The sequence below is a fragment of the Protopterus annectens genome, chromosome 6.part0 (assembly GCF_019279795.1).
Source record: "Protopterus annectens isolate FY-2018-M chromosome 6.part0, PAN1.0, whole genome shotgun sequence".
NCBI lineage: Eukaryota > Metazoa > Chordata > Ceratodontiformes > Protopteridae > Protopterus > Protopterus annectens.
The window spans coordinates 1,323,690,895-1,323,714,419 of NC_056737.1; the positions used below are offsets into that span (position 1 = coordinate 1,323,690,895).

Here is a 23,525-nt window from a genome sequence, read left to right on the forward strand (position 1 = left end):
ACATATCACTTTGGTATATGCAGCAGTACGGGGTGATTGACATATTGTTGTGGTATACGCAGCATCATGGAGATGACTGACATATCACTGTGGTATATGCAGCATCATGGGGGTGACTGACATATCACTGTGGTATATGCAGCAGTATGGGGTGACTGGCATATCACTGTGGTAATATGCAGCAGTATGGGGTGAATGACATATCACTGTGGTATATGCAGCAGTATGGGGTGACTGACATATCACTGTAGTATATGCAGCAGTATGGGGTGACTGACATCATTGTGGTATATGTAGCAACATGGGGATGACTGACATATCACTGTGGTATATGCAGCAGTATGGGGATGACTGACATATCACTGTGGTATATGCAGCAATATGGGGTGACTGACATCACTGTGGTATATGCAGCACCATGGGGATGACTGACATATCACTGTGGTATATGCAGCAGTATGGGGATGACTGACATATCACTGTGGTATATGCAGCAGTATGGGCTGATTGACATATCACTGTGGTATGTGCAGCAGTATGGGATGATTGACATATTGTTGTGGTATATGCAGCATCATGGGGATGACTGATATATCACTGTGGTATATGCAACAGTATGGGGTGATTGACATATCACTGTGGTATATGCAGCATCATGGGCATGACTGACATATCACTGTGGTATATACTGCAGTATGAGGTGATTGACATATTACTGTGGTATATGTAGCATCATGGGGATGACTGACATATCACTGTGGTATGTGCAACAGTATGGGGTGACTGACACATCGTTGTGGTATATGCAGCATCATGGGGATGACTGACATATCACTGTGGTATATGCAGCAGTATTTTGGGTGATTGATGTATCACTGTGGTGTATGCAGCATCATGGGGATGACTGACATATCACTGTGGTATATGCAGCAGTATGGGGTGACTGACATATCACTGTGGTATATGCAGCAGTATGGAGTGACTGACATATTGCTGTGTATCCATTTTGATATGTTTGCTACATATTATCCAATTCTTGTGCTGGTACTTGATTAAACCTAATAGTTTTTGATAATTTCAGAATCTGTTACTTGGATCTGAGTACAAGCCAGGTGACATTATGCTATACCTCTATGATTTGGACATCTTGAAACTGGGCATTGATTTCATAGTCACTGCTGTTCAGCATTTGCAGAAATATAAAGAAGAGGAATTTCAGAATGTGGGATGCCCTCATACCTGAGGGAAGCATTCTCCTGATACCAGAAATGCAGCTGGTTTGCTTTGCAGCATCTGGTAGTCTGTAACCTGTATGCTGATTGCCAAATAGTTTGTCTGAGCATTTTATTCGAGGACTAGACACAGACACAGACTTACAGTCAGAAATCTCCCAGCCAGTGCCCAGTCAAGAGGGAGGCTGTCGGTGTGTTGTAAAGCAGAAAGCTACGTTCTCTCATAGAAACATCCAAGGCAAGCTTTGAGAGAGGGATCGCTAGGGACGCTGGGGATGACCACAGGGCCTTCTTCGGCTGTGTTAGGGACCTGGGTGGAGATCCTCAGATGTGCTCGGAGTTGGTTCACAGCGACGGGGAATGCACTGAACCCACAGATATTGCTAGCATTCTGGCTGACAGGTTCAGTGCAAATTTCTCGCCTCCTTCACCCCCAAAGGAGGAAATACTTGTCCCGGCTGAGTGTGGTCTCCCTGTCATCTCAGGTGTCCGGGTGAGAGCCGCCCTGAACAGGGCAGAGAACACAGCGTCGGTGGAGCCTGACGGTGTCCCGGGGTGCGTGTTATGTGGGCTCCGGGAGGAGCTGGACCCACACATGAAGATGCTGTTTAACCTTAGCCTTACTTCGGGATACGTACCTGAACACTGGCGTGCGGCAACAGTGGTCCCACTCCACGGGGGGGGGGTGCCTCTGCGGACCCTGGAGGCTACCGCCCAGTGGGCTTGGCTGGCCTGGTCTGCAAAGCTGTGGAGGGAATCATTATGGAACTCATAAACAGAGACATAGGGGACCTGCAGACACTTGACCCTGCCCAGTTCGGCTTTGTAAAGGGCGGATCCTGCCTTTTGGACCTGGTTGACTTTTTCGAGGCAGTCGCTAGAGCCGTTGATGGGGGCAAGGCGGTCCATACAGCATGCCTGGACTTGGCTGGGGCCTTCGACGCAGTGCTCCACTCGGGTGTCATGGATGGGCTAAACAGCTTCAAGGTAAACCCTTGTGTCATTGGATGGGTTGCGGGCTGGCTAGGGGACGGAACCCATAGGGTTAGAATCGCTGGAGCAATGTCAGACTCGAAGCCAGTCACAAGTGGTGTCCCACAGGGATCTGTCCTGGGACCCCTCTTGTTCGGCATTTATTTCTCAGATGTTGAAGCAAACATGGGAGGGCTGTGGCTGACAAAGTTCGCAGATGACTGCAAACCAGGCGCCATAGTCGATACACCAGCAGACACACACATCCTACAAAAAGGCCTCACTGAAATGGACAACTGGTGCCGTAGTCACGGCCTTAAACTAAATGCCAAAAAATGTATAGTCATCCCTTTGGAAAAACAAAGTACCCACAAATTATCACATAGACAGCAACCCACTGAGTCAATGAAAAGTAATCGGAGACCTAGGGACCCAAGTAGACAGCGACCTCTCATTTGACACCCACGTTGCCAAAGTGGTTAGAAAAACATTCTACCTTGCACACCTCATCATGAAGGGATTCACATCCAGATCCAAGGATGTCATTGTACCCCTATATTCCTCCCTCATCAGACCCATGATTGAGTACAATGCCCCATTTGGTATGTACCTCACCCGGCACTTGCAACAGCTGGAGAGCCCACAAAAGTACCTCACCAAAAGGATCAAGGGTCTCAAACATATGTCTTATTCTGCCAGACTAAAGAAACTTCAGCTCTATTCAGTAGCATACCGCCTGCTCAGAGGTGATCTCTGCCTGGCGTACAAGGCCATGTCCAATCAGGATCTGATGGACATGCTCCACCTCAAAAAATCCAAATCCATCAGGACCACAAGAGCTAAAGACTTAATCCTCGGCACAAGTATGAATAGGACATGCTGGAGGGATAGATTCATAACCCAGAGGCTTCCCATGCTTTGGAACAGGATCCCAGTTCATTAGGCAAAGCCCTCACTGACTCTCTTCAAGAGAAATCTTGATGAGTGGATGGGATCGTCGTAAGTTTACCCCAGGGGTCACATCTGTGTCACTGCTAGACAGGGGCACAGTAAACTAATTCTATTATATAAAGGGACCTTCATTGTGTCACTACTAGACAGAGGCACAGTATTCTAGATTTATTCTGTACATTTTTGTACCATTTCATGGGGTGGCAAAAGCCACATCACTATGGCTAGGCTTACAAATGCCCCAGGGCAGATAGCCTAGTACTATACTATGAAACTATGAAACTAAGCACTATAATACACAGTATTACCAGTAATGACACTGTGTGCAACACAGCAATGATACTGTGTGGTGCACCGCAGAAACCACAATAAGCTAATTTATATGTCATTCTTTTTGTCATACAGGGCCTTTGGCATACCAGACGTGATATGAAGATGCAGACAGAATTCAATCCAAAAACAGAAGTGACTACTTGTTGGAGATATTGCAGACTTAAAATTTGATGCATAGCTCCATATTTCATTTATTAAACACTAATCCAAATGAGCTTGGTGATCTGTTGAATATCCAAGAAAGGAATAATTTGGAGGTCTTGGGAATGTGGTAGGTTTGGATAATACAAAAGAAAAAAAAATTAAAACATACTGAGTTAAAGATGAACTGGAATGTATTTAAAAATGCCTGAGTGTGACATCATCACCTCATGTCCCATTTTAGAAGCAACATTTTGCAGTACCAAGTACTTGGGGGGGGGGGGGGGGACAAAACAAACTGCCAGATTCACTCAGGAAAATAGTAAATTCCTTGGGTACATTTATGGATCTGCTATGAGCAGAAATTACAGGAATAGGCTTATAAAACTCATAAGTTACCAGAAGAAATATTCACATATGCTATAACTTATTTTATTTTGCCAAGAAACTCAATTCTGGTCAAATGATGCTAAAACAGTATTCTGGATACATGAATGTTGTATTACTTTTATTTATCAGACACAGTGCTTCAAAGTTTATGTGCAAGTGTTTATAGATGGTTAAATATGGAAGCCCACTTGGTACAGCTAAAGTTAAAAAAACAGCACTGAGTCCAGCAGACTGAACAGGAAGTCTTCAAAGTTTTTTTGCACCCAGATTGGGATTGCAAGTAAGCCCTTAATATCTATATCTATATCTATATCTATATCTATATCTATATCTATATCTATATCTATAGCTATAAGAGTATATATGTGTAAAAGATCAGCTCAGAAAACTGAAATATTTGATTGGCTAACAGCAATGCAAGTGTATGTTAGTTGCACACCTAAAATGAAGCCTCTTTCCAGAATTCCAAGAAAATGCCAAAAAAATGCAAGTGCACTAAGGCACCCTAGCTTATGCAGTGGACAGATATATCTGCATATTGCTTGTATTGGGCTCATGCTTCACTACAACTCACATTAAGTCTTATGGGACACTCAGGTGCATTGCACCGTGTGTGTGTGTGTGTGTGTGTGTGTGTGTGTGTGTGTGTGTGTGTGTGTGTGTGTGTGTGTGTGTGTGTGTGTGTGTGTGTGTGTGTGTGTGTGTGTGTGTATGTGTGTGTGTATGCATCAGTTCCATTCAGCTGCACAGTTGTTTGATTCATGGTTGTTCATTTTTACAGTTTACTTGAGGTCTGCCTGACAGAATGTGTAGGTAATTTTACTATGACATCTAAAAGGTACCAAGTTGATGGTGTATAGGACTGCTCTTAGCACCAGTACACAGTGTCAGATGGAGAATGATCGACCAGCTGCATTTGATAAGCACCTTCCAGCAGGACAACTCATTGTGTAATCTGTCATCATTCAGGCAGCCTCATATAACTGAGCCATGCATCCAACATGGATCTGCGAAAGTCATCCTAGATGTACTACAGAAGCATGTTGTACTAAGATTATGTTTTACTACCCTGCTAGCACTTGGCATGGTAGTCACTGCTGAGTATCACTAATAGTTTGCATGCAGAGTCTTCTGATTAACAACAAAGTAAACATGCCCTGCAAATATTTATTTACTTATGAAAGTAGTAAAATTGTTATACCTAAGCATTTTTCATATAAAAAGCAAACTACTGAGTGCAAAAACTATCAATAAACTGTCATCAACTATGACTTTCACATCTATCAAATATTGTTTTGACATTTGCTACTTGTGTGTTTTAATACTTAATATGAGCTCACATCACACATGGCAATCATAGACAATTTTGTTTTTTGTTTGCAATACCTGGCTAAGAGCACGTCCTGCTTGTTTGTTAACCTTGTACTCTGGAGTTTCAGTCTGCATAAAGTAGAGTTGGTCTTTCATTGCCTCATAGTCTTCCTGGTACTTTTTCTGGAAAATAGCAACCACAGCATTACAATTTATTTTAGAGTCTTCCGTTAGCAGACTGTCATGTTATCAACATTGCTTGACAAGAAACAGTAAGCTATAAAAAATTTTCAATGATTTACCCAGGATACTTTGTGAGGAGTGGTAGCCACACAGTATGGAAACATAAACAGTGTTAGTGGTAATGGGGAAATGTAGAACAGACATTAAAAATATTTTAGAGAAAATGTTTGAGACAGTGTGTGAGCACACATGATGGATTTAGTCAGTTAATAATTCTAATCAAGAATGTGTCAGGCCTACAAACATTGAAGTGAGTGTGTGTGGGTATAACAAGGCAGATTATATTGGAAGTGATGACCTAATGAAAATCTTTGGGGAGATGTGAGATATAGTGCTGTAAAAAGTACTACTGGCAATTCTGTTGGCTTTGTGGGCATTCATGCTTTTAGGTGTAATACAGCATACAAAAAATACAAACAATATTGTTTTCAGTGACAAAGAGGAAATGCTATACCCACAAGCCTTGCCCTATGTTAAATGGCCCATACATCAGTCCTCGACATGGGACTTTTCACTATTTCTTCCTAATATTCTATGTGCTATGAATTCTGTTTTCACTCCTCACCAATTTTATTTATAAGCTAGTCACACAATCTGTAAGACTTCCTATAAAGAAATATTTTGTTGACCTTTTATCTCTTATGTCATGCAACTAACTTCACGAATCCTCCACTTCTTTTGAATTTATCTTCATCTATAACCTACTTTCTCTTAGTACATTCTTTGTCTCTTTCAGATATGCTAGAGTATCTGTGAAATTCACGTTTCTTTTCATCTTTTCCAGACTTTTTGATTCTTTGACATAGAATTTTGGAGGCAGATTCTGCTTTCCTTCTGAGTACACACACACTCATTATTTGTGGACTTCCTATCAATGAGGATGACAGGGCAGAGCAGAAAATTCTAGAACGTGCCTATACCAGAACTCATTACAAAGGTAATGGCTTCTTTTTTACTGATAGCGTGCATGTCAGACTACACTGCAGACACTCTTAGATCTTACATTTTTACATAATACTTGGCCTCTTTTAAATCACATGACGTGATTATCCTCAAGTCTGCTCCTTTCTTGGCAGTTCTTGTAGTACTTCATCCATTGTAATTTTTACTTCTGGCTTTTGCTTAGCAGGCGTAGTACTGTACACATTTTTACAATAAATCGTAAATACTGTAGTATTTCCCACACTTCACATTTTCAAAATTCTCTGATTTCTTTTCTACATTTCCTTTAGTGATGTCTCTATTGAGGTATGGGTATCATCTGATAACAGTTTCAGATATCATCTTCCAATGCGTTTGAACATTGTCAGCTAGGAATCTGGCGTTATGCTCTTCCTACATCTGTATATTACTACTTTAAAATAAAATGGAGAGGGTTGGTTATAAAGGCAGCATCTATGACACTTCATTAACTACAACCTCTTCAGCAGACCTTCAGTTTCTGAGAAGGTCCAGGTTCCAAGTCTAAGCTGTTTTTTACTAAATTTTTATAGTGAGTTGAAAGTTAAACTTCTTGGATGCTAGTAGTCTCACCTAAGTGATGCTTCTCACTATAACAAAGAACGTCTTGTCCTCTGTGCTGCCTAAATCAAAATGTTTTAAGATAAATTAAAAAAAAGAAATGTATTTAGCTTAACTGACTCATGTGATACTACCTTGAGCATTGCAGCACATAGCCTCTAAGGCGGGAGTGAGATATTTGGGCGCAGACTGTGAATGAATGTACATTTACTTGAAACTCAACTTCACTGCGGTGGAAGAATTTCTCCAAGGTGCTGAATAACTGGAATTGATAACGTAATTATAATACATAACAGCGATGATGCTACCGATAGAAAGGAAAAAAAATCTTCATCTTTAGATCAAAGGATTAGTACATGAATATTGTAGATCCCATTCAAGACATTAAATGATTTTTATAGAGGCTCTTTGTCTTTTATTTGTCTTTACTTGATTTCCCCTGTATTAAGTTTTGTCTCCTGTGTAGTGGGCCAAGACTTTTTTTTCAATGTAAACAACTACCAGACAGAATCATTTTTTTTTAACCTGATACAGTAAAAGGCATATCTCCTCTACAAACATTTCTGGATTTCCTAGTAACTCTGCAGGTAGAATGATGCCCAGTAATCACTTTAAGTATCTGTAGAAATTTCACAGAGGGGGGTTTCTAAGCTGTGAGGTGCTAGATCTGTGAATGGACTCACTGGGAGATAACGAGTGAGCTCTAGGAAACACAGGTTGTACCCCCAATATACGACAGAAGGTGAACACAGTTGGGGAAGACAAAACAAAAAAAAAATCACATACATAAAAGAGGAAGCCTGGAAAATATATAAATGCTACAAATTATGAAATTACTTGAATGATGTCTAGGTATGTGATATTTTTGTAATGAGTTTATGATCAAATTCTGTCCTGGTCAAAATGTACAATTTGACCTTGGTTTATTCTGTGTGTATTGTGGTGGTGGGGTGAAATCTTTTTTGCTCAGCTATGCATTTACCTTTCCACTGCACACACTTTAGCAACCTTGCACTTATTGACTCCTTTTATACTGTGATGCAGTTCATATGCTTCTTTAAAAAGCTAAAGAACTACCTTCAGAATTGACCTAGTCTCCCTGATCTAACATGACAGTGGTGACCATTGTACCTACCATGACAATCTGTTGCATTGGTAGAGCATACATAAAAGCAGAAATGGTATCAACCTTTCATTCCTAAATGCCAAACTGCTAACAGGACAGCTCTGCAGGTTAAGTCTCTTAGTGACTTCCTTTGTCAATGACTATTAGCTAGGATTAGACAATTGTCTCAGGAGACAAATATTATGGTACCAACTTATAGTACAAAATCCCAAACACCATCAAGAATTATTACCAGGTGTCTATACATTCTCCCCTGCTGAATAACATGGAAACTCTTCATTCAGATTACATAACTGTCTGTCTTTACACATTGCCTGAAATTAGCATAACTTGTATAAGAAAAAAATATAGCACTGCCTTGGCTTATGTAAGGGTCAGTGGTGCAGAATGAAGAATTACAGGACAACAGCAATGACAGTCGCTACTTCTGCTGATCTCCCGTTGTTTTGATCTGGTAAGCCATGCTCACATTTGAATCAGTTGGTTTGTCTGGGCAAACTCTGCCATGGCTGGTAATGTGACTATTTTAGTACAAGCAGTGAGAAGGCACAACAAAATCACTCACACTCCTTCCTTGTCCCACTGATATTTTCCTTGTTTATGACTATTTTTTCCTGGATCTGGACTGTTCAGAATTAACTAATTACACTCCAGAATCAACACCAATATAACAATGATTCTTAATCCTGTTCATTATCATCTGCCTCCCTACCGTACATTTTAGTAAATACTGAAGATACTTCTATAGAGCATGATTTCACATTTTGGGGTTGAAGGTTTCTATGAATGCTGTTTTATTTTAATTAGCTGATCTTATTTCTTCACTTAAAACATTCAAGCACAGTTGGAGTGCTGTATAGATTATACAAGTAATTAATTCCCTTCTTTTGTGAGAACATGTTACTTGACTAGATGAGGCCTGTAGTGAACACTGTGGGTGCATTGCAATAATGTGTCAGCTCCTTGTGTTGTTTGAAAATCACTGTTTGCTTTTCATCCTAAGAGTGTCTCATCATCTACATCCATCAAATCAAAACCTTGCATCCCAGAAGATGGGCAAAGCCCTGGCTGTTATTGTCTGAGATGCAGTGACCTTTAGTACAAAGGGTTGTGACATTCTCTTTACATGACTGGTCTCTTAACTTTATAACAGTTCACCTCCAGAAAGAGGGAGTTATTATGTTCCTCCTGACAAAAATTCTGTGCTCATATCCCCCTTCACTTAGGTTATGGAAATGATTCAACTCCCAGTCCAAGTTGGTTCAGTCTTCCATCTCTGTCTTCCATTAAGCCATGGAGCTCAGCCACTCAGCTGCACTACTGACTCCCTAAACAACTCAATACCACTTTTACTGACTTTGCAAGTACTTTTCTAGGCCTGGGCTGATACATCTACTATACCCTGATATATCTCTAGTTTATTACTTCACCTTAGCTTTTACTTACTTCTGTAACATCAGCCAGCTGTTAGTTTTCCCTCTCTGACATTCTGCTGACCTTAGTAAGGCTACTTAGATTCACTTGCTGAAGTTTGTCATCTTTGTTGTCATTCATTCAGTCATTCTTTCATTCAGCCATTCAGTCATTAATTCATCCATTCTCCAATACCTCTGTTATCAGCATTAGGGATATAGAGGAGCCAGAGCTTATCCCAGCATTCGGTGAACTTATGGCAGAGAAACTAATTCTGGATGTGATGCCAGTTTCTCATAGACTGCACATAAAAATCTTGTATACAGAATGCACATCTACAGGCAAGATGGAAGATTGCCAATTCATCTACATATCTTTCTGGATGTGTGAGGAAACAGAACACTCAGTAAAAACTATGTATCTCATTTAACTTACTTGCGCCCTATGTGTAAACAGGACCTAAGAACTGCTGGCTTTACTTTGTTACTAAATATAAAAGAAATGAGTCAAATCATTTGTTTAAAACTGACACACAACCGGAGTGCCAACTAACTGTCAAAACCTTACTAGTGATCATAACTTGATTTTAACAAACTTCACAATCAATATTAAACTAGTTGGATATATTTCTGACATGTCTTTGCAAAAAAAAAAATTAAACTGTTCTGTTTTACTTACTGTGCTGAGGTTTCGTGCATTCATTTTTGCAATTATAACATCATAGCAAGGAGTCTGGGTCCACTTGCCTTTAATCTTATTTTTATAATCTTCATGGTATTTCAGCTAGAGATAAAAAGAGAATGGTTAACTTATGTGCATAGCAGTTTATTGAACTAAAATGGTCATAATGTCATTTAATGACATATATAATATACTGACAACAATTTTAAGTCTGACCTCCATGCAAACTTCAAGCTGACAAAAAACAATATAAAACTAGGACATCTTTACAATGGCAGGACATTCCTTCTCACAAGTGCAAGACAAACCACTGTAGCAATGTACTTACTTTCTGCAATCTTTTACTCAACACACTTGCTCTCTGACCTACAATCACTACTAATGTAGAAGCTTGAATTAGGATCCAATAGAAATTGCAGATTGACAGAAAAAATCTACCATTGTCTTTTAGTATACAGCCTAAGCTGGTTTAAATTTTGAGCATTGCTTATCTTGTGTACAGCTAAAATTTTGCTCATAGACTGATCTGCACATCCAAGTATGTATCACTGACCAACTCACTAAGCTAACACATACTTCAGGGGAACACTGATTCCCTAGTGGTTGTTCCATACCTATTCCCAAATCCTTAAATACAAATGGAGATGCATGGCAGTTGAACTCTGCAGACAAGCTTTGGAACAATTTTCCCTTGAGTCTAAGGTCCATCTCAAATGGTAATATATTTAATCACATATTAAAAGAGTATTTTACCAGAAAATGGATATGCATTTGTGGTATAACATCTTTATGTTTGTGGATGTGCAGATTAGTCTATGAGTAAAATTTTAGCATGTATGATATTGTTTTTACATTAACTTTGTTTAATGAAATACATCTTTTTAAATCTTGACTGTACTATCTAAATACTTGTTATTAGTAAATAGATGATAACTCAGGTTTGCATTATTGACAGCTACAGAAATAATGCATTCACTGGCAGCCTGGTGTAACTCTGGGTAGTCAATTATTCCCTATAATGCCTACCTTGGAAAGCATTACTGTTTATGTATTGACTTATTAGTCCAGCATCACATTAAATTTGGGTCTTCAGCAAGCCACTGCTAGTCAACATGGCTACACAGAATATCAGTCTCTTAAGATTTTAAACATTCTAAACATCCCAAACACACATAAGGAAAAACAGTAAGTTAAAAGCTGACTTGGTTTACTCATTTATTTATTTATTTATTTCCAGTTTGATAACCGGGGAAGTCCACTGGGCCCGAAAGCCCGTTTTCAGTGGAGGCCCGGGGAGAAAAGCTCCATGATAATACATTACACACAAAAACACAGCAGAAAAGCTCTAAACTAATACATTACACACAAAAACACTCTCTGTTCAGAAAGGAACTTCTCATTCACACACTTTAAATAACAGAATTGAAGGGACAGTGACAATGTACTGAAGCAGAAGGGGAGAAGAGAGAGAAAGAGAGAGAGAGAGAGAGAGAGATAGATTTATTTATTTATTTGTTTATTTAATAAGAAACAGTAGGTTCCCTCCTGTTAGTAACCACTTAGCAAACTTTCTCTGTACTGTAATTCTTAACTAACAATGAACTTTCAGTTTGTACTTTAGAATGATTATTAAATAATAGACACTATCTTCAGAACTTTAGCGAAGTAATCAGTAGCAGAATAGCAGTTGTTCTGCATCACCCATTTGCATGACTGAAACAGCATCAGTCATATATTACACAAATTTACTTAGTTATGTATAACATTCTTTTCCTTTATGATAACATTGGGCCAATAATGCTGTTATTATATTTCACCAAGTTTTGTTTAGACTAGAACATTCAGTTTCTCTGTTCTTTTGATGTTTGCAGTATGAGGTGCTACTACCAAAACTGGTGACAGGGATGACAGGAACTTAACAGCTGGGCTGTAGACTGAGGAAATGACTCACCAGGTTCCCAGAAGCAAATTCTTCTACAGTTTTAAGACTGCCGTAGATCCTTTCTTCTCAAAAAAACCCCAAAACAAACAAACAAAAGAAAAACAAAACAGCTGTCTGTGTTTTGCAATGAAAGGTGATGGCTAGTGTTATATGGCGTGTCCTCTAGCCTAGAAAAACTTTTATCAATACAGGTAATGTTACTATTTGTTTCTTAAGTACAGTGAAATATTGTTCACACAATTTTGTCCTGCAGTGTCTGTAATAATGAAACATTCATCTGTGATATATGCTGCCTGCTATCCCCCAGCTCCTTGCAATTCTTTAGATAACAATGCAGCACACATACTATATTATTTATTCTTTCACATTTCCTGTATTATATTCCCTGAATATTTATGTTATCAAAAGTTGTACATTTCTATGGTTTCGTCCCTTCCCCCAAAAGGGGCAACTGTATGTCCACTGGAAGCTGCATGGTTATCAAAATGTAATTAAATAACTGGGGAATAATTCACCTCTGTGTCTCTGATGGATACAGCTGTGTGACCCAGATGACCCAAGTAAAGGTAATGGTTCAGACTATGGATGAGCCAATGACAGAAGGGTGTCAGTTAGTGGATTATGTTGGTTCACCCACTCTGGGGGGAGTGGATGAGAATGTGTCTTGGCCCACTGTAGTGTTTGGACACCATGGAGGCAGGCGTTCATGATTGACAACACCAGACTGGGAATAAGCACCCACCAAACAATGTGTTCATTACAGCAAACATTAAGGTATATGTAGAAATGTGGATGCTGGTCAGTCCTGTTTTGTAGGGATACACTGCCTTAGGCTGCCTCAGGGGTGGGGCACTGCATCATGATAGGGATGATATAACACCAGGGAAGGAGGGGCATGTTAAGTATTTCTGTGGCTTAGAGACAAATAGAGTCCACCCTTAAATTCATGTGGCTCCAGTTTGCAGGTAAATGCCAAACCCACAGGCCAAGTGGATGAGGATTCCCCCCTGATGTTGTGGTAACCAAATGTAAGGAGTGTAGGAAGGGAGCAAACAATCTCCATGGCTCTCTGGATAATTGCCCTGCCCTGTCAGTTTACATTCTTGCTGTGAATAACAAGCAGGAATTAATGGACCCAAGAGCTATTGTGTGTGTGTGTGTGTGTGTGTGTGTGTGAGTGAAGTAATGCTTATCAGTCACTGAAACAAAAACCATACAGAAAAAAAAAACATATGGGGACAGTTTCTGCAGCTAAGGACACTATTTTGCTACTGTTTTTGCCAGGATATGAGAAGTTATTCTAAAAAGACTTTGTATGCTTAAATACATAAGTGTATCTTTTACACATCATCTAAATAAACATTGTATAGAATATATAACGTGCATTTTAGTCTTCATTTTGAAGGTTATGTTATTATTAGTAATAGTATTATTTGTTTTATTTATAACTGATGACTAGACTGCTAGTTTTAAGAATATCCGTAATACCAAAGTATTTTTGCAAATTAATTACTGTGATGCAGGTATGCATGTATATATGGGATTCACTTCATAACACTGAAAATGAGAAAACGATGGAGATATATATTATAGTTATTCTTTGTTTATAAACTTTTGCTAGCTAAATAAATGTATCAATACCCAAGTAATTAATGTAAAAGCAAACCTATGATAGCGTACCAGAGAGGAAGATACTTACTGGCTTTTTGTATTAGACTCTTGAACGTGCTTACCCTTGACATAGAGCTTACATCATGACGGAAACACACTACAGTAACAAAACATGCCTAGCTCGAATTCTTTTTTTCTCATATTATACCATAATCCTTATTTTGTAAAGAGAAGGGCTGAGGTATATCTCCTGTTTTGCACCTTTAAGTTTAGAGCTGAGTCAAAAGTCTGAAAATAGCATGTGAAGTGCATGGTCTGTGTGGAAGATGGGGCAGTAATATCACATGGAGATGAGTAATAAGGACCTCCACCATATCAGTAATGTAAGTCAGAGGTTACAAAGTCATGTACAGTGAATACATATGAAAACACACAACTGATAAAAGCAAAAGGCAGTGTTTGTACCATAACTGAGAACTCTACAAGAAAAAAAAAAACATTATTTTTGAATGAAAGATTGTCAAGAGACCCATTTAGACAAGCACCCTTTTTACTAACCTGACATTGGCTTTGGTAAATGTACCTGCGTTTCATTTAGGAAAATGGAATTAGATTCCCTTTATTTCCTCCAAAAGCACAAAATAAATGTGAGGGACATAATTTTACTTTGTCTACAGGTGGACATAGTTTTGGAAAGCTCTGAGAAATGACCCTGCTTTTAATATCTTTCCTATGCACAAAGCTCAGGGTAAAATCTAAACTATGGTAACAAGTTACTTGAGGAAATTGCTTTGTTTTTCAAAGATATCCTAGACATATGCAGTGCAGCCTGGGGGGGGGGGTGTACTCCTGTCCTGAGTGTGCTGTCCTTCAGATGAGATGATCTACCTAAGTTGGTGGTAGCTCAGATCAAAGACCCCACAGCATTTATCACAAATAGTAGGTGAAGTTCCCTGGTGTCCTGGGTGTATTTCCTCTAGTTAGTATGAATACCATCTTGTGTCCCTCTTGAAGAGAAACCATTAGCCTATTGGGACTAACTTGGACAGCAAAGTGTAAATAAGTAATTGAATCTGTCTGTTAAGTCTGAAACAGTGGTGGAAATATCTGTAGAACTGTCACGGTGAGCTATCCTGACCTGCGCATACAATATTTCGTGGAGGCTAGATGACAAGTGAGCAGCATGGAGAAGATTACAAACAGCTTGAAGAAAGTACATCTGTACTGGCAAAAACGGATAAAGCCCTGATGTCAGAGCCAGGTAACCTGAATCTGACAAGTGACCTGAGTGCTGGACAAGGTGCATGGCAGATATGAAAGAAGTATAGAAATTGTTAGCCTGTCCACTCTAGGGGTAGGGGCTTTAATTCATCTACCAGGAAGACCAAGATAACCATACTTGCATGAGTGGTATGTGTCACGTACAAGGAATTAGCATATGAGGAAACACTCATGCATTCCCCTGAGTGAGAAGTATGTGCTAGATATCTCATGAATAGCTCAACTCAGAGTACTAGCTCTCACCTCCTACGGAATGGACAGGCAGGCTCTTGCTACTAGGAAGAATGAGTGGGGCATTTGGGCAGGAGATGGGGCAGTCTGAGAGTGAATGTGAGGATATTCACCATCATCTATTTAGTCAACAAATAAGTTGCTTTAAAGAGAAGAATTAAGGTGCTTGAAAATGAAATAAGGATCTAGAAATGTTTGTATCACTGGGCTGAAAGACTCAAACTGAAGATAAACAGTGGGCTTACTCAGTTATGATTTTTTAATTTCTAAGGAGTAGAACAGTATAGCTCACTATAATGCAAGTACTATATGTTATAGCAGGAGTTAGAGCTTTGAAAATGCAAGGTTAGGATGGTCACAATTCCAAATTGGCAGCAGAAAGAGCATGTACCTTAGGTATTAACGAATGGCCTTGTATTTATCCTTAACATGTTACACAAAACATGAGAGGAAGCGTCCATTTTCTAAGGCAATGGAGAGACAGTTTTATAGTTTATTATTTATTCTTATTACGTAGCAGACTGAGGTGCTTTACAAAGATAAAAATTATTTTAAAGGCTTCCTATGATACCTAAATGCAAAGAACACCACTGTACCACAATGAATAAAGGGAAATGTCTCCCTTTTGAGGACTGAGTCACTCTTTTCTTGAAAACACTAGCTTTCAAACTTCTGTATGAATGACACCACCCATGTATCCTTAATAAATTGTTTATCAGATCCTCTCTCTATTCATTCTCAAACTCTGATGTCATTCGACTATAAAAACCTGCCCGTACTCTTATCTCCTATGATTGTTCACTCCAAATCTACTATTTCTTGCTGGAACTCACTACCCAGAAACTATCGGACAAACTAACAAGTTGGAAACACTCAAAGAATTAAGTTAGCATTTATTTTTGTATAGTGGATGAGAATCCCAGAGGACTGGGAAGGTAAAATTTGTTTGCTCAGTAACAAATTTAAATTACAGGGAAGCTCACATTTAAGCATGAACTCTTGGGCTGAATTTTGGAGTGTCTTTATTTGCTGTCTTTCCAAGTCATAGTTGAATATTTTGTTATATGTGTTTAAACTTACTAGTAATGTTTAACTGCTTGTAATTGCTGTTTGATGTTATGTTCATGATTAGGTGTTTAATAAAGGCTATACATGCTAAAACATTCAAATAATCCTTCTATTCACATCTGAGTAATGAGCACAGTTCTTGTTTCAGAGATGAAGGTTAACTCCACTAAGCTCCTTCTGTCTGCTATCCAATCCTACTGCTATGAACTCCTGTTTGGTAATTATAACTGGATGTGATTTTTTTTAATTAAATGTCTTACTATTTCTAATGTTACAGTTTAATATTTTTATTCTTCCAATAACTATCTATATATATGCATACATATAGCTTGCGCGCCTGTGTGTGTGTGTGTGTGTGTGTGTGTGTGTGTGTGTGTGTGTGTGTGTGTGTGTGTGTGTGTGTGTGTGTGTGTATGTGTCTACACACATCTCTACATGCATGTGCAATTCAGAAAATGGAAGTAATTTTACAGCAAGGCCTTGCTGAAAAAATCTGTAGCAACTGCAAGAAAATATTTACTGTAAAAATATAATAAGCAAAAAAAAATAGTTTTAGTTATAAAAAGTTATTGCAACATTTTCTGGCAAAATATTATTGAAATGCTTATTTTTATTAGTGAAATTAAAGGTGCTGAAAATTGGAGGATTCTAATATTCTTAAAAGATTTTTTGACGTGATATATTTCATGAGGCAGTTATATTTTTTAGAACAATTAAATTGAACATCCTGGTACTCTTCTGTCTGTCCAGTATTTAGAAGTGGGTATATCTATGTTTTAGAAACAAATTATACAATCATCAGATAACCATACAACCCCTGGGATTCAGAAGGATTTAGAGTGATGTAGAAACCTTAATTTGAAAGGCTTCTTCATCATAGCAACACTTTCAAATTCAGAGACCATTCTAATGTGGAGATCATGCTAATACAGCATCTGAGGGAATGGCTAATGTTAATTAGCCATGTGCTGTCCCCCAGAAATGTCCACAGCTGCTGACCTGCTTGGCTGAGTATATAATATTAATGAAGGAAAAACACAGTAGTCACCAATTCACTCTTATGGAGTACTCACAGTGCATATAAATTCAGCAAAGACGTGTGTTAGTGTCTGGATATATTTAGACTTGTGTGTGCATGTCTGTATGAGCATGAATGTGTTTGTGTGTGTGCATGTGTCTGCTTGGGTGTTCATGCTGGGGGGGTTAGGTAGGCAATTGCAAGTCTGGTTGTGTTTATGTGTTGAAGCATGCATGTGAGTGAATAAATGAGTGTTTCTGTGAGTCTGAGCAAGTGTGGAGGCATGTTTGTAGGTGAGTAGATGTGGGTTTCTGTTGGTGTATAGGTGTCTAAATGTGTGTGTGTGTGTGTGTGTGTGTGTGCTTGACTACTTGTGTGTCTGCGTGCATGCATTCAGAGGGTGCCTTTAGTAGTGCAATGCACGGGTTGCTAATGAGTACACTATTAAGGTTAGGACTGGTGGCACAGTGCTCAGTTCAGATACACAGTGAAAAGCCAATAATCACTCCTTAATCATTAAGCTATACATGTCTCTGCATCAAATTTTCTTGCCATTGTGTTAAGTGACCACCCCTTGTAACAAGGGGTGGTCACTTAGGACAATGGCAAGAAAATTTGGACAATTAATTTGAGTGGTAAGGATTTAGTGAATACTAACCAGCATATTCAAGACTTTTAATCTACTCACCTCTGATATTGCAAGTCATCATTCAAACTCTTTTAATATTATCTAAGGAAAATATTGCTAATCAAACCATTGGCTATTTCAGAAAAAAGGTATTCTGATACCTATGAAACACTTTGGCAATAATGACACAACTTGTTCCCTGAGCTTTTGATTCTAGCAGAGAAGCTGCATTGTATTTGTAGTTGGGATTCTCCTTTCTAGACAGTGCTAGGTCAGATAGGCCTGATTATAGGAGCCACTTGATTTCTACATGGTTTATATGTTCAGCTGACATGCATTCTTACTACAGTGTTGATGGGTTGTTGCTGCACCTTTCTGCCATCAAACAGACAAGACTAATCCATACTGAGAATAAAAGCAGATTGATCTTCTTTTTAGATTGCAGATCGCCATTAGCAAGACCTGTGAACAAACACACAATAAAACACAAAATAAAAAATAGATATTCTTACATCACTTAGGTTCATGGCATTTTGCTTGGCCTGGACTACATCTGGTGGGTCTGGTAGTGAAGTATATTTGGCTGTTCTTTCTGCGTGTCCCTTTTTGTACAGAATCTATAATGGAAAGAAAAGTCCTGTAAGTAACAAACATTCTCATGTCAAGGTGTAACATACAAAAACTACAGAGCAGAGAGAGAGCAGAAAGACCGCCTATTATACCTGCCTTAGTGGATGGTATTGAGAAAATACACAGAAGAGTTTGGAGATGAAAGTAACAATAATAGTAACAAGACAACATACATTATCCTTAGGAGTTTGGATTATTACTTCAGCTATAAGTGACCTCTTATGGCTGCGCAGAGAGACTAACAGATGTAGCCATCTGTTGCGACTTATGTTAACAACCATACTTGCTGAAACCACAAAAATATAAACGGAAGAAGACAATAATGAGGTTGCCCATCCTGACCAGACGGATACCTGGCCAGGGGTAAAACTGGAAGATATGCAAACTGTACACTATGGCGCATTCCTCTTGTTGGTAGCAGCAAATAAGACTTTAATGCTGATATAGTTTTACTGGAATCTGCAAAGGAATGACAGGATTTATTTGTATGGAAGCAAAAATAAGTAGCTAACAGGTAAACCGATGTGAAGTTCTTGTCCATCTGTAGTCAGGCTAGAAACAACAAATAAAGGGTTTTGGCAAGTTGTGAATAGTAATTTCTCTGACAGAGAATACTGCAAAGGGAATATCACTGAAAGCCACTTTTCATGAAAGATAACTTTGCACTTTTTCCACTGCTGTGCCATTTTGCAGACAGTATATATAAGTTGAGGGGTCTCTTCTCACATAATGGGCTGCAGAAGTGGTGCTTGCCTCCTGACAAAGGTGGGTCATTTTCAGATCCTGGAAACTACAGACCCATAATTCTCACAAGTGGTCATATGTAAAGCCAGGGAAATAATTACCATAAAAATGATCAATATTGACATAGGAAACCTCCAGCCACTGGACCCAACCGAGTTTAGTTTAATCAAGGACAAGTCATGCCTACTCAGCCTGTGGGACATCTTTGAGAAGGTCACCAAATCAATGAACAAGTGCAAAATAGTTCACACTACCTGCCCTGGCGAATGCATTTGACACAATACCCAACATGAGCATTGTTGACATACTCAGCAGGTTAGGTATAAACTCTTATGTCACCCAGTGGAAAGCCAGCTGACTCACAGACAATACCCAGGCAGGGAGCTAGAACTGGGGAGTCAGCTTCTACAAAGAGGCCAGCCACCAGTGGAGTCTCTCAGGGATTAGTCCCGTGAACTCTCCTTTTTGGCATCTATTTCTCTGAAGTCAGGGCCAATGTCAGGGGCCTTTAGCTGACTAAATTTGCAGATGATTCATAAGTTCAAAGGTTGTTAGTAGGCAAATGACCATGAGGGCCCTTGCAAACCTAGCCATGTATTCCAAACCATTTGGTTCCCAAGTATCATATGTGGGCAGGTAGCTAAAGATTTGTAGGGGGGTGTTAGTTTGGATAATACCTTTCTTAGCAACAGCCTCTGTCCATAAGTGACATGGGAGCCAGAGTGGGCGTAAAATTATGATTTTATGATTTCCCATCCAATTGTCAAGGTTTTGTTTGAATAGAGTAGGGATGGACTCTGTTTTACAGGAATGGGGAGCATATTTCATATTGTGAGGATCTTTTGGGATACATATCTGTCTCTCAAGCACTTTCTGTTTATGTCACAAGTGAAGTGCAGATCCCTGGATCTAATATTTCTGGTGCTGTTTGTTTTGTACATGTGCAATAGATCTAAAAGGGTTGGATATGAGGAAGCCCTGTAAGCCAGACAAAGATTCACTCAGCATCCTGTAGGAGACGAAATACAGAAACAGAGCCTTTAGGTGATTAGTGTGGGACAGGGTATTTATGCCCTGAATTCTCCCAGTGAGAAACCTTTGTCTAGTTAGATACATGCCAAATGGGGCATTGTATTCAATGATAGGTCTGATAAGGTGGAGTAGAGTGGTACTACAAACGTTCTTGGACTTGGATGCCATATCCTTACCTATAAGATGGGCAATCTTAGCTATATGTTGGGCAAAGACCAAATTGCTGTCTACATCTGTTTCCAGATCCCTTGCTACTGAGTTTGACTCTTAGGGGCATTTTATCAATGGAATAATTAACTTGCATTGACAGTTTTTTAAAGGCATTATAATGCATAGTTTGCCAGTGAGTTTTAGGCAATGGCTTTGGTACCAGTCATCTGTTTGTGTTAAACCCACTTGCAATATATTTGTGTCTTGGTAGGAATCTATAATATATCTCTGTGAATTTGATGAGCCAGAGGCCTTTAACATTGGCCTTGACTTTTGAGAAGTAGATGCCAAACAGGAGCTGACCCAGGATGGAGCCCTGGGGTACTCCACTGGTGACTATATTGCTGATGAAAGTTGTGTCACTGATCCTGACTTCTAATTGATTTCAAACTAGGAGCAGTTATAGATTCCCTCACCGATACTAATGTTCTCTAAGAAGGGCTCACACCAACAAATAACATAATAGTATCCTTCAAAAGTTAGCTACCCTGGTAACTATCATATTGAGAAGACACCTCCAAGAGTTGGCTCAGTAGTCAGGGACTTGGGGATACATCTAGACAGTAATCTAGCTTTTGACCATCACATGTCTAGTAAGGAAATTATTCCACGTTGTGTGACTTATATACAAAGCTATGGCACATTGGTTCAAGGAGGTTACTGTATACGGCATTCATCAGACCTATCACTGAGTACAATGGCCCCTTTGGTATGTACCTCACTAGGCATATACAACAGTAGGAGCATTCACAGAGGTTCCTCACTAAAAGAATATAGGGCATAAATAGCATGTCCTATGCAGACTGCCTCATAACCCTATCCCTGTATTCTGTCGCTAAAAGGCTGTTGAGTGGAGACCTATGCCTGGCATACAAGTCAGCACTGGACCCCACTCTGATGGACCTCCTGCATATTCACAAAACAAACAGCACCAGAGTTAAGTAATCTAAAGACTTAAACTATGCATGTGATAAAATATGATCTGCTGGAGAGACAGGTATTTATTCCAGAAACTATCCCTTCTCTGGAACAGGCTCCCTATCCATCTTTAGTAGAGTTCCTCCCTAACCCAATTCAAGTGTAACTTGAATGATTGGATGGGGAATAGGAAATTCATCCCTGGTTTGGCACCTATGTCTCAAAAGGGCACAGGCACAGTAAATGTTTCATCTCTCAGGCCCCTGCTTGCAATTACCAAAGGTAACATAACTTGTCAGAGGTTTGAAATGCATATCTAGGCATAAAAAGGCCACAGTGGTCACTAGCATAGTACACACCTATGAATGTATATCTAAAATTTTGAGAAATATCTTCAAATACCCCTTATGCAGATGTAATGGAATGGTTCCAAATATGGAAATGCTTTATGGCAGAGTACATGGTAAGTGAGTACTTCACCGGATCCACATAGTACTTATGTTACTTATCTTCAGCATTATGATGGCATCCTAAAATATACATTACATAACTTGTTTATCATACGAATGTACGGTTACTGCCTAGGGCAGACATGTAGCCATTAGTCAGGTTGCTATATGTGTTCCTGTATCCGCAAGACATTTGTTAGTGAATGTACACACACATATGCGTCTCATGAAATTCATGTAATTTAGTATAATATCAAATATTTCATGGCAAATGGAATCAGAGTGGTGTAATACATAGCAACATTGGTAGGAAATATGCACTAATCTTGGCTTTCCTTGACTTTGATAAAAATCTGTCAAAACAAAGCCCACACCTTTAAGTTGGTTACTCTGCAAACACTTATTTACTTCTATGGACAGAAGGGTAGGATTGGAAATTCTGTTTTTTTTTTTAATCTCAAGCTGATGAGATGATATAAAATGGAAACCTGCATAAACTGCAGGTAGTAAAACTGATTTTCATGCATTAGGATAGGGAAGCAGAAAAACTGAGTAGCGTGATGGAAAATTAACAATTTTTCCAAACAATCTGACAGTTGCTTTAACGTGCACATGGAGGGTGTACAACGTCTGGAGTTGTCACCCCACTCCTGAATGAAAGTACCCCTGGAGTACTACGGTCTGTCATCACTGCCATACGTAGTGCTGGAATACAGCCTAAGTTCTAAGAGTTGATATGGATAACATGTATCAGTTTATCAAGAACAAGGTCTGCAGAGCGATATGTCTCCGAAAATTATTTCTAAACATTGCTGTGCAAGGACCATTTTTCAAAATAAAGTATTTAATCTGACAAAACAATAACAAAAACATAGCAAGACTATACAACTAGTCAGTACTGCAGGAATAGTAGATGTATTTCATAATTTCAAATGCATGTCTCAAAATACTGCTAATTCATACTTACATCACTGAGAGCTTTTTGAGCATTTGCAACTCTGGTAAGCTCTGGGCTCTCGGAGTAAGGAAGAAACATTGTCTTGTCTTCATCCCAAGCTTCTGTGTATAGTTTCTTAAAGATAAAAAAATAACATTAATTAAGGATTCACACTTGGGTTAAAAATCATTGCAGACACAGACGTAGGAAAGGATGAAGGTTACACACTGTTGTCTTGTTTCTCATATATTGTTTGACCTGGAGTTTCAAATTTATGTGTGTGTGTGTGTGTGTGTGTGTGTGTGTGATATGTGCTTGTGTGCATGTGTGTCTACATGTGCTCGGGGGGGTGGTAATTAGGAATGAATGCATATCTATCATCTTTGGAGACAGATTGAGTGTAGGGATTCAGTTACAACACTGCAGTTGTGTGCCCAATCACCACCAAAATGAACGCTGAAGGCATGGGGTCCTGAAGGTAAGTTGGAAATAATTTAACACATGCAGGCTTT

The 23,525-nt window shown here is 39.1% G+C and overlaps 1 protein-coding gene across 13 annotated transcripts in view; it reads right to left on the bottom strand.

Moving 5' to 3' along the window:
* Positions 1–23,525, bottom strand: part of NEB (nebulin) — a 619,289-nt gene that overhangs the window by 551,903 nt on the left and 43,861 nt on the right. For all 13 annotated transcript variants that reach the window (XM_044074886.1, XM_044074893.1, XM_044074887.1 and 10 more), the window contains 4 exons: positions 23,044–23,148; positions 18,606–18,710; positions 10,312–10,416; positions 5,406–5,513 (listed from right to left, as the gene is read on the bottom strand). In XM_044074886.1, the coding sequence (XP_043930821.1) occupies positions 5,406–5,513; positions 10,312–10,416; positions 18,606–18,710; positions 23,044–23,148 (423 nt within the window). The remainder of the gene's footprint in view (positions 1–5,405; positions 5,514–10,311; positions 10,417–18,605; positions 18,711–23,043; positions 23,149–23,525) is intronic.